This window comes from Vespula vulgaris, chromosome 1 (genome assembly GCF_905475345.1).
Source record: "Vespula vulgaris chromosome 1, iyVesVulg1.1, whole genome shotgun sequence".
NCBI lineage: Eukaryota > Metazoa > Arthropoda > Insecta > Hymenoptera > Vespidae > Vespula > Vespula vulgaris.
In genome coordinates, this window is record NC_066586.1 from 11483159 (window position 1) to 11495235 (window position 12077).

Genomic DNA, 12077 nt, shown 5'->3' on the forward strand with positions numbered 1-12077 from the left:
ACTACCGGTTAGCTGTTGGTAGTTCGGTATGCTCTCGTTAACGTCGAGTCTTCTATGTTGCAGAAAAGAGCCCGACGGCGTCGCGCAAGCAACCGATTACGAGGAGATTAACGGCCAACGTCCCTGCCAAGCAACCATCACAGCAACGGCAGCAACAACAACAGCAGCAGCAGCAGCAACAACAACAACAACAGCAACAGCAACATCGTGCCACGAGACCAACAGAAAAAGGTATATATTCATCAGGTTAAGAGAGTTAACTTAGGATAGAGTTAACTGAGGACATTTTTGATCCGGCAAATCTGGATGTATGAAATTTATTTTCATTCCAAGTCAAATGAGTGAAGATTAAATGTTTTGAATTAAATGAATTAATCGAGGGAACTATGATTTTTAATAGTAGTGAGAAACGTATGATTTATTTATTCTTTTAACATGAGAGATATATTTTTTGTTTTTACGTTGTTACGTTACATGGTTTGTACATGCACTGTTATATATTAGTGCAAGTCCGATTGTTCTGTTAATAGTAATGATAGTTGGAATATGAGGTTCGATTAATATTTTTCATATATACAATATATACCTATTTAATTATACGAAACAATTATGTTAATATTGTTTTATATAATTATTATACATTTCAAAATTTTTATAGTTATATAAATCTTTGTTACGAATTAATTAATTTCCTTCGGTTAACGGATTGATATTTTTTTCATTACTTACTCGTGAAATGTTTTGTTACTTTTACTCGAGCATCTTCCTTAGGTCGTCCGGAAGTCGAAATCGAAGCGGAAACAAGCTTCGAGATTTAAATAGAACAGAATGATGAGACATTGGTTCATGAGATAAATCGGGATCAAACGCATTAGACTCGATAGATATCGACTAGTTAACGATCGTCTGTCAACGAGTGAAATTCGTAATCCTCTGGAATTGCTGATGGTATCGGTAATTTCTTTTAGTTTTCTCTCATCGTACTTTGGTTGGCACGTTTTCAAGCTAATTTCGACGCTCGTAGAAAGCCGATAGAAAGAGATTAGACATGATTTGTTTACCGATTGATACCTTTTTGACCTTCCTATATCACGTAGTTTATTTATGAAAATGTATCGATGGAAGTATGATCACTCGAAAGAAATGTACAAGAATCCATTATTGGATACACTCTTTGCATATACATATAATTATTTACTTATTTGTTTATTTATTTCTTTCTATAAAAAATTCATATTGACGATATGTGTTTAAAAATTTTCACGTTCATACATTTTCTCTTCTGTTGTATTAATTTATTGTTCAAGTCATCGGAACGTTGCATCATTCGAATGAAAACATACGAGTAATATAAAAGATATATAGATAAATAGATATTTCTCATATTTTGAAATCTTTATGTTCACATAATTTCTGTTCTATTATATCGTTTATTATTCAGCTGATCGCAACGTTACATCAGTCAAGTCTCTTCGCTTTCTTTTGTAAAAGAAGAAAATCAATTTTCCCGGAAAACTAGAAAGGAGCTTTCACGAAGGAAAAATCAGAGAACACGTTTCAAAGTACAAATTCCTCATACTCACTCGTGTCCAAATAGTAAAAGTTCGTCGTTTAACGACCGGTCAAAAGCCGGCTGTTGGTAAATTTCCATATGCAGAATAAGAAGAGAAAAAGAAAGAAAGATAGAAAGAGAAAAGGAGAGAGAGACAGAACAAGTAACTCGTGTAAGGCCTTTTCCGAAAGAGGACGGAGTTTTAAACGTTATCTCGTGCGGCACGAAACAAACGCGCTCACGTTGACTTTCCAATTCATTGACCGCGAGCTACGGTTAGGTACAATAGTCGTAGTGGTGGTGGAAATAGTAGTATAGTAATAGTAGTAGTAGTAGTAGTAGTAGTAAGAGAGTATTGGACGTTTTCTAAAAACGTCCCACGGTCATTTCGCGTTGCGTACACGCGTTTCCACGCTGGTTTACGCAAACATACACACACACACATGTCATACATGCGAACGCATACACATATGTATATATAAAACGTATGATCTATCTGTGTAATCCGTTGGCTTCACGTTGAAGAAGAAAGTTCCTCTGCTTTCACTGGATCACACATTAACTTCTACCACTGTGAATCCCCGTCTCTTCTTAGCCCGCGGCTCTCAGCGTTCTCTAAAGGTTCTTTTAGCAAAAAGGAAACTTGGAGGTTTCTATCGAAAGCGATTCATCGATCAGACGCAACCAAAAGCCTATTACTACGAGAATAGCTTGAATTTCTACGTGCTTTCGTACGTCTTCCTCTTCTTAATAGAATCGACTTAATTTACGCTTTCATTAATCATTCATGAACGGTCTCTCGAACGAATGCGTGCTTGCTCGCTATGAAAACGATCGAGACAGGAAGGAGTCTACAGTGATTAGAGATTGGTTAGCTTCGATGACCTTACCGAGTTCCTGAAGGAAGGATTAAGCCTTCGTTGGATCTCTACGCGACCTTGTACAGTTTACAAATGATCAAATTGCGAAGAGTTTTTATTATTTGTATAAATTATGTATTAGCTTAGTCAAGTCTAAACTATTTGATCGATTAACACCGGATGAAAATCTTTTTCAGACTATTCTCTTATAATATAAATCTCTTAGAAATCAAATTGATTAAAACCATGAATGAAACGAAGAAAATCATGTAAATCTAAATAAATTCACAAATCTACAAATTCGTATCTCCGATCGATCATTTTCTTTATGTCAGTAAAATCAATCGTTCCAAAACGGCGCCATCTAAGGGCGACCAATTCCAAATGGAAAAGTCAATTTATTCGGAGCACGACTCCTTGAAATAACTCATAGCGATCGTGAGCGCGCACGCGTGCATGATCTCGCCTCCGACCTTTTTATTTCGCGCCTTCCCTGGAGTGGTCAGTTTTGCGCTCGCGCGAACACACACACGCTTGAATAAACACTTATTGTGTGTCCGGTCGTAGACCGTTCATCCGTGCTTATCATCATCATCCATCGTCTTCGATGTTGTACTTCGTCTCAAGGTGGTCTTAGTATTAATATTAATGTTGGTAATAATAATAGTAGTAGTAGTAGTAGTAGTAGTAGTAGTAGTAGTAGTAGTAGTAGTAGTAGTAGTAGTAATAGCAATGATGGTGGTGGTGATAGTGGTGGTGGGAGGGAGAATGTATCGTCTGTTCGAGGCAGCTTGCGGCTCGTGCTAATTCAGTCGAACCGCGGACTCGGCCAACAAATCGCCACGAGTGACGATTCTAATTCGATTCGCGACGCCGATAGGCCACTGATATCTTTGTCATCACTTTGACGCTTCCTTAAAATAATCTCGACTTTTCTTCATCTTCGTATCTTTTTTCTTTTTTTTTTGTTTTTGTTTCTACAAAAGAATTCTTTTCTCGAGAAGAGTTTTCTATCTTTCTATTTTATTTGAAGAACGATTAGATCAGTCGCGTTTATTTTTCCTTTACGTAAAAACAGATTCATCAGGGAGTGACGTAAAGGATTAATTACTCCAATAGATTTTAATTTCGAAGAGAACATAGGTGAACTGATTCCTTTTTTTTTTCTTTTTTTTTCTTTTTTTTTTATCTTTTTCGATCGACTACGTAAACAGAAAGGAAACTGTAAATATCGGGAAGTGCGTAGATATCCGTTCTTAAAATACTTTGCTTTTGGTGTTCGGACAGAAATAAGAGAGAAAGAGAAAGAGAATGGTCGAGTAGTAGGAAGTACGTACGTACAAAACGTCTCCGATAGTCGGGCCAAGGTGATCGCAGAGACGTCTTTGGTTTCCTCGCAGACTTTCCACGATTCCGAGAGCCTCTCTCTTTCTCTCTCTCTCACTCTCTTTCTATATCTATCTTTCTCGGTCTCATCGGACAGTCGACCTTAACCCAGTGTATGCCTTCGTCGAGACTGGCGAGCGTTCTTGGACGAGTAACGCGATCAAGATCATCCGACCTTTAGTGCGCTGACTTTTTTCAAGTCGGTCTTCCCCGACGCGATCGAAGAATTGCGATCGGGGAGGAAGAAGAAACGAGGGGAGTGCGAGGATCATAATACCGTGCGTGCTTTCACGTCCGTCATCGTCTGAGGAGAATGGAGCTCGATCGGTGACGTAAACAGACCAAAAATCTTCGTCGCGTAGATCGATTTGTTGGCCCGATCCTTTTTGCCCCTTCGTTAAGGCAACCTGATGTACTTGCTTTACGAATTCATTTACTCAAATAAAATTTCGATAGATTTGAATATTTGGGATCCAAGATCGACCTAAAGCAACGATTTTGATTTCCATTGGAATAGAGTTCTCTTGTTTGTAAACTTTACTCGTTCGTGACAAGATGATCGTCATGATGATTTGGAAAAATTCGAATCGTCTTCAATCTCAAAGACGACATCGGTTGGACGAACTTTCCCTTCGACGAACTCGATGAATTAACCCGAGAATTTTGGGCGAATCTATCATGGAAGATGCTCGTCAGACTAATGGATTTTAAGGATTTCGAAGGATCGTTATCGTGCGTCGAAGAACGTCTCTGTTGGTAATGGCACCGGTGACATTGATTACAGATAACACAAACGGTTATGCGGTGACAAGGGCCTCCACCATCGAAACTTGCGATCAGGCTGCTCAAACGGACGTACCCTACGATGTTCATCGCGCTAAGAGGGCCGAACAAATCGTCCAAGCTTTATCCGTCACCGTACAATATCTTGCATACGAAGTAAGTTTAATTCATTTTAATCGAATCCGATTTGGAGCGTAACGAAGTCTCTAATTCAATTTTCAATTAACAAAGTGAATTCAAACTTTCTATTTACTACAATTAAATTCATTCTTTTCTTTTCTATATAAGAATTTATTAGAAGTTGAAGGAATTATTCTCTCAGTTTCATGAGGATACGATTAGTAATAAACATCGTCTATTTGATTTCTAAAAGGCTCATATCTATGTCAGAATTAATAATGTTAATAATATAAAGATCTAATCTTGTTAACGACTTTATTATTTATATACGTGTTAAGAGAGCGATAAAAATACCCATTCATTTTTTCGAATAACACTTGTTGATGTATGGTCTCGCGTTCTTTCAGTTGGATGCATTTTCAACACCGAAACTAAAGAAGAATAACGAAAATATGAAGACCGAGTGGGTAGCAGTGTGCTCGGAGATAGACGAGCTAAGAGCGAAATACATTAAGATAGAGGAAAGATTCGGTACAGCGAGGAAGGATCATCGCAGAGCCTTGGATCAGCTTCGCGAAGATCGTAAGGCCGTGCCAAGTGTATTTGTGTTTCCGTTCGTATTCTGGCTCGTTACGGCAAAACTCAACGTGACGCAATTCGCAAACACCAGCACCAACGCGAACTCCGTCGTTCCAAAATATTACATTATAGCCCTATACATATTTTTAGAATAACTCGATTTGACGTCGAGCCAGAACGAATGCGAAAAATTATAAGAAAACTAGAAGAAAATAGTAGAAAGAGAGAGAAAGAAAGAGAGGGCGTTGCTCCCCTTTCATAGTTTCTTCGATCGTTATATTTTTAGTTTTCTTTGCATTTTATCAATAATTCAACGATCGTTCGAGGATAGACTCGTCCGTTTTGTGCCTATAAATCGCTCGGCGAGTAAACGCTATACTTAGTAGTAGAATGAGTCATAATTTCTGAACGATTTTATCGTTCTTCATCGCATGGCACATAGAATTATGCCATTATGATGTTCGTATCGTAACGAGCATAATGGTCGTAATGCCGGTGTGAGCGGTGAGCGGACGAAGTGGAGCAATTGTTAATTAAAATCAACGGGTTCGCCGTGCCTACGCACATCACACGTCTCTCCGCGACGTCGTAGATGTCGGTTTCGAGTAAACTTTTGAAAGGTACGACGTAACGACGATGTCGAAGTACGAAAGGGCTATTTGCTTTCCAACGAACGAGCTCGTAACGTCGATCGAAGAAAAGTTAATTATAGGTTGGCACGCTCGGCCAGCGTGTGATCCATCCGTTCTTGTCTTTTCTGTCGCTTTTGTTCTTTTCCTGGCTCGGTTTCGTTTATTTCAATCTCTTGGTTAGACATGATTATCAAGAACGAATCTCTCTTTGATATTTTCCAGTGGAGAGCCGGCACGCGGAGCAGCTGGCATCTTTGGAAAGCAACTTGCAGGAGGAGAGACAGAAGTGCGAGTTTAGGCTAAACAATTGCTTGAACGAGGCGACAAAGGAGCATCGAGCAGAGATCGCGAGGCTACGAGCCGAACACGAGGCCGAATTGATGCGTAAAGATGCAGAGACCAAAAGAAGATCGGTCGTCCATGATCAAGGTGCAGCCTTGGCGGCGGAAGTCGAGTCCTTGAGATCTGTCTTGGAATTGAAGAGTCAAGAGAACGCGACCTTGAGATCGGAACTGGACGGCATACGTCGGGAGATCGAGGACAAGGACATATTGCAGCAACGAGTGGAGATGCTCGAAGCGAGATGCGAAGACTTGAAGGCTCAGCTTCAGTGCAAGGAGGCGATGGAGAGACAAATCTCTCATAACAACGAGATGCTCCACGAATCGATGCATCAGGTCTCGAAACAGAACAAACGTCTTTTGCAACGTAACGAAGAATTACAATGGAGGTTACGTCAAAAAAACGAAGTAGTAACAGTCCTGGCGAATCAACTAGCCTCGCCACGACTGTCTAGATCCTTAGGTCCTGAACACATAGATCACTCGTTGTCGTTCGACAAGAATACGCAACAATCCTCCTCTATGATAAAGTTTGTCGTTGAGAAAAGCGATTCGGTCTCGTGGACGCTTGACTTGGACGAAGCACACGCACCTATGAACGCACCACCGAAACTCTTGACACCGGAGGGTTCTCTATCGGTATCTCGACAAGGCTCTTTAAGGCTTACACCACGGAGAACTGGTATCGACACGAGAGCCAGATCCAAGAGCATTTCCGTGACGGATTCCGCGAGAACCGAAGATTCCAGTTGGCCTTACACCTCCACACCGGTCAACGCACGAAGAAGACCCAGGAGCGACCCATCCTCCTCTTCAACCTCTTCTTCCTCATCTTCCTCGTCGACAGCTTCATCCTCCTCAACGGCTCCAGCCAATCCCGTCGTTGCAGTTGCCGTAGCTGCGGCGGCTGCCGCTGCCGCAGCTGCCGAAGATTGCAACGCCGGTCAGACACCTCAAGAAGCTGGTGGCGAAGCCATGATCTCTGAGGAAACCTCCGCTTCCAGCAGCGAGGACGAGTCCTCTACGAGCAGCGATATACCTCGTCTTCCCATGCAATTTGCTTGGGGAAAACCCATCAATTAACACACAAATTAGCCAAGATTTTCGTTCGTGCGACCGTAAAACGATGGCATTTCGCTTGCCCTGCCTATCGATCCTATTTCCCTCGATATTTTTTCTTTTTTACGTGCTCGCATTTTTATACTTTCGACGCCCCTCTTTCTTCAGAATCTTTCTATCGAAGATTTGAAGAGAAAATACGCGTACAAAGCAAAAGATTAACGTCGAATATTCGTGCACGCATATATACGTGATATTCGATATCAATCAATATCGAAAACATTTTTTTTTATTTGTTCTTGTATCTTTTTATTATGACTTCATGGGTTTTTTCTTTTTTTTTATTTTTTTTTCTATTTTTTCTTTTTCATTTTTTTTTTTTTTTTTTTAGTAAAGTTGACCGCGTATGTGTTTTCGTGAACAAGAGTATTGTGTAAAACCATTAGACATTCTTAATTATTAATGTATGAAATGATAAATGAAACGAGTGTCTTGATTTTTGTTCCACTGGATGAGTCCTTTGATTCATTGTAAAATATTTTATTATTTTTTCGTTCTCGTTTATCTTTCCTTTTTGTCTTTCCTACTTCACGATCTTCTCGTTCACTAATAACAAAAAAAAAAAACATTCTATTATTTACAATGTATACAGGTGCCTAATACTTTTGGCCAAGGATGTGTACATGTTAACGGATTTATCTAATCATGTATAAGGAGAAAATACGTTTCGGTCGTCTGGGCCATTACTTATTTAATTCGTGTCACTTTTACACATGTCCGTTTTATAAGAATGCGATTACATTAAGTCTGTAAATAGGCAACGATGTTTATAAATTAATTAATTTTTATCGCAACTGTATATAGTCAAGAACGTTACATCACATACCGTCTCCTTCCTCCCGAATCATCGATAAAATATTCGCTGCGCTTATACTTAAAATGGCTGATTTTCATTATAGCCGCAGCCTAAAGAACGGCGAAATATCGCAATGCCATTTCTTTGAGAGATCGCTAAGGGTCTTTTAAATCAGTATGATGAATATGAAGTTGGCTTTGAAGTTGATTTATAGTACAGAAAACTCTTCTTCATGATAGTTTTGGAACGATCGTGCATTGCAGTATTCGCTGTTCACCTTTTCATGATGGAAAAAAAAAACAAAAACCTAATATTTATGTTATCGTTCGATTTCTCCGTGTTACAGTTTCGATAAGCTTATACGTAATACAATTATGATAGGCTGATATACACTAACAGCGGTGCGAACTCATTCAAATTTCTTACGTGAGATCGAGATACCCTGTAAATCCATAAGCCTATCGAAGTTATGTATCGGCTCAAATCATGCCAGCTGAAGTGAGAATCGAATGGATGCAAAGTTGATTCTAATCTGCTCTCTTTGGAAAAACTGGAGATCACATTTGGTAGCAGTAGCTTAGGGATAAACGGAAGTATTATTCGCAGAGAAGTGTTTTTCTCCCACATGTGCTGGCAAATTTAATGTATTATATATTTATCAAAATAAATATTATCTGAATTACCACAATCATCGTTGTCATTCAGAACTTTTAATATAATATTGAATCTATTTTTACCTATATATATATATATATATATATATATATATATATATATATATACATATATATATGTAGTATAATATATATATATATATGCATACATACATACATAAATAAATCATCGCACGTGTTACGTTTTAAAGTATGTTTGAACTTAATGATTGAAATTAAAAATCATATAAATTATTATTCCGTCTGCAATTCTTATGAAATTATTTTTAATGCTGTGATAATGAATATTTCACAAAATATAAAAAATATCATAAATTACAAATTAAATTCTATATGTCGATAAAAGAGAATTTCTGCATTTTAGATAAGTCAACTCTCTAAGACCATTTTGTAGCTATTTGTTTAAGTTTGTTTCACGAGATGGCGCGATTTGAAGAAGCACGGTGTTTGCTTTAAGTCAATAAATAATCAATAGTTAAATTTTTTCATAATAATCACGTTGAAGATAACATTTTAAGTGATTTAAGATACAGCAAAAAAACAGGTATATAAATATTTTGTTTTAACTATTTATTATAATCAATTATCAGCAAATGAATGAAGCATGATAAACTAAAAATGTGATAAAAATAAATAACCTATATATATATATATTTGTAGATATTTCTGCATCTTTTTAGATAAAGAATAAAGATTCTCATAAATATGGAAACTACAAATATGAAGAGAAGATCTATGCCTGATAATGAAGTAAAAATTCTGGAACCGATATTAGTAACATTAAATAGAAATGATTCTACAGCACGTGATATTCATATTGATAAGCCTGAGGTAATTCTTTATTATTATTTATTATTTTATAATAATTGATTTATAATAATGGAAATAATAAAATTATTTATGATAATCGATTCTTATATATTAATTTCTGGAATTTCGTTATATTTTGCATGTCAATTTTTATATTAGTAAAAGAAATTATAAAAGAAATTTAAATTATTTTTTTAAACAGTTCAAAATAGGAAGAGCAAGAGATAATGATGAGATTATATTAGACTTATTGATATCTAGAAAACATTGTGTTATAAGATATCAAGGGAATGGTGAATGGACTATCAAGGATTTAAGTTCTAGTTATACTTTTGTTAATGATGATGTTCTTGAATTAGGAAGTACAAGAAAAATTTTTGTTGGAGATATTATTCAGTTTAGTACAAATAGCGATTATAAGTATGTCTTTACTCTTAACCTTACGGAAGAAACTAACTGTAAGAGGCAGCGGATAGACAAACAGTTATTTTACGAAGTCTTCGCAGAGCAAAAGACATCCGTTGAAACTCAAAAAAGTCAGAGAAAAGAATTAAAAGATAAGTTAGAAAATAAGCAAAAGGAACAATTAGAGTTAAAAGAAGAATTGAATGTTTTGTTAAAACAATGGGATATGGTACATAATGATAAGGAAGGTTTAAAGAATCGAATTGAAAAATTAAAAGACAAAATAGCAACTGGTAATAACCAAGAGAAACATTTACAAAGTATGTATTCTGAATTACTGAAAAAATTTAAAAATGAAAAGACTCGATTTGAAATTCGTTTAAGCGAAGAGAGAGAAAAATGGCAAGAGGCACTTGATTTAAGTAAGCAAGAAAAAAAATTGGTGGAAATTAAAATGAGAAAACAAATGGGAAAATGGAGGGAAGAGCAACAAGCAGGGTGGAAGAGTCTGATGGAGAATATAGTTATGGAAGAGAAATATATTCAAGCGCAATTATTAACTGAAAAAATTGAACTAGAAGAAAAGCTTAAAGAAACTGAAAAAGCTTTAAAAGATAAAGAAATTAAATCAGAATCTATACAATCAAAAAATGGTACTTTCTTTTTGATTATTAGATGTGTACATATTTAAATAATTTCCACTTGTTTTTAATATTTCTTTTCATACTTTATTTTCTTTTTTCCAAAATTACAAGCACCTGGATCTAATATGCTTCAGGAAGATAGTTGTATAGTGCTTGAAGTTCTGGATACTTCGAATCTACGTATTATAGATACTATAGATCTAACAAAAAATAATACAGACAATGTCATCGTACCCATAGGTGCAATGGATACAGTTAGTAATATAATGGATGAACAATTGACATGTAGCGTATGCTCTGAATTATTTATAAAAGCAACGACTTTAAATTGTATGCATACATTTTGTTTTCATTGCATCGATACGTGGAATAAGAAACGAAAAGAATGTCCAGTTTGTCGAGCTTCAGTTAAATCAATGAACAGATCTTTAGTTTTAGATAATTTTATAGAGAAGATGTTAGATAAATTATCTATGCATATGAAGGATAGAAGAGCGGAAATCGTGGAAGAACGTGAAGGTATGTTCCTTTCTCAAATGTATACCTACGTTACCTTTATCTTAAAACTATATAATGTTTTAGCTTTAGAAAGGGAGGAAAACGTCCATAAAGAACAGGAAATAGAATAAGAAGCAAAACTATAAAATATATAAAATATATGTGACATGTTTATTATATAAGTGTAAATATTTAATATAATTTTCATCTTGTTTTTAATATCTACTTTGAGCAAAAAAAAAAAAATAGAAAAACTTTAGTTATGTTACAACTTCTTGTATTTTAGAGAACAGTTATGTTTATAACTTATCTAGAAATATGTAAAACATATTTATTAAGAAAGCGTTATGAAAATGTTTTTATGTTAAAAACTAAAAAAAAAAAAATTAAAAATGAATGTGCCTTTAATCTTTTTTCCACGATCGGATCTTCTAAATTTGACCGTAACTTGTGAAGATAAACGAAGCAGATAGATAATACGATTACAAATCTACAGAACAAATCTATCTTGCGAAATATATTGAAATACTCTAAACCTGTGTAAATGCATGTGAGAATAACGGTAATTTAAGCAACCGCGCAAGTCGAACAATCGAATCGATTATCACATCCGGACAATCGATATGAAGGAGCGCCTTGTATGCAAAAAGTTAAGTGGATCGATTTGACTTTTAAAATTCATGAATTAACAATAGAAATTCCACGTCATGCATGTTATCAGTCGACGATATTGGAAACCATTTTCTCGCAGGTAATGAACATTCTTAATTATATCGAAATATAATAGAAACTAGGAACGTTAATCATAACGGTAGATAAGGATAACGAGTGTTATACAGATATACTCGTTTTATGTATACCGTGAATCATACGGTGAA

At 36.0% G+C, this 12077-nt stretch overlaps 2 protein-coding genes across 9 annotated transcripts in view; both read left to right on the forward strand.

The window, feature by feature from the left end:
* Positions 1–8856, forward strand: part of LOC127065055 (pinin) — a 41764-nt gene extending 32908 nt beyond the window's left edge. For all 6 annotated transcript variants that reach the window (XM_050996939.1, XM_050996905.1, XM_050996949.1 and 3 more), the window contains 4 exons: positions 64–231; positions 4583–4737; positions 5109–5283; positions 6135–8856. In XM_050996939.1, the coding sequence (XP_050852896.1) occupies positions 64–231; positions 4583–4737; positions 5109–5283; positions 6135–7336 (1700 nt within the window). In that variant the 3' untranslated portion in view covers positions 7337–8856. The remainder of the gene's footprint in view (positions 1–63; positions 232–4582; positions 4738–5108; positions 5284–6134) is intronic.
* Positions 8857–9237: 381 nt separating this feature from the next.
* LOC127064745 (E3 ubiquitin-protein ligase RNF8-like) lies at positions 9238–11596 on the forward strand. 3 transcript variants are annotated; one of them, XM_050996261.1, is made up of 5 exons: positions 9238–9386; positions 9503–9673; positions 9855–10710; positions 10813–11220; positions 11284–11596. In XM_050996261.1, the coding sequence occupies exons 2-5, from the start codon at positions 9548–9550 to the stop codon at positions 11328–11330; spliced, it is 1437 nt and encodes a 478-aa protein (XP_050852218.1). In that variant the 5' UTR covers positions 9238–9386; positions 9503–9547; the 3' UTR covers positions 11331–11596. The 3 variants fall into 3 exon arrangements, with proteins under 3 accessions (XP_050852218.1, XP_050852233.1, XP_050852226.1); XM_050996276.1 differs by having other exon boundaries at positions 10942–11220; XM_050996269.1 differs by having other exon boundaries at positions 9243–9386; positions 9523–9673.
* The last annotated feature ends 481 nt before the right edge of the window (positions 11597–12077 follow it).

Excerpts from the sequence above, each read along its gene's own strand:
- LOC127064745 (XM_050996261.1), top strand. The coding sequence starts at position 9,548 with ATGGAAACTACAAATATGAAGAGAAGATCTATGCCTGATAATGAAGTA. Across the intron at positions 10,711-10,812 it reads ATCTATACAATCAAAAAATG|CACCTGGATCTAATATGCTT; the intron begins GTACTTTCTTTT and ends CAAAATTACAAG. Across the intron at positions 11,221-11,283 it reads AATCGTGGAAGAACGTGAAG|CTTTAGAAAGGGAGGAAAAC; the intron begins GTATGTTCCTTT and ends ATAATGTTTTAG.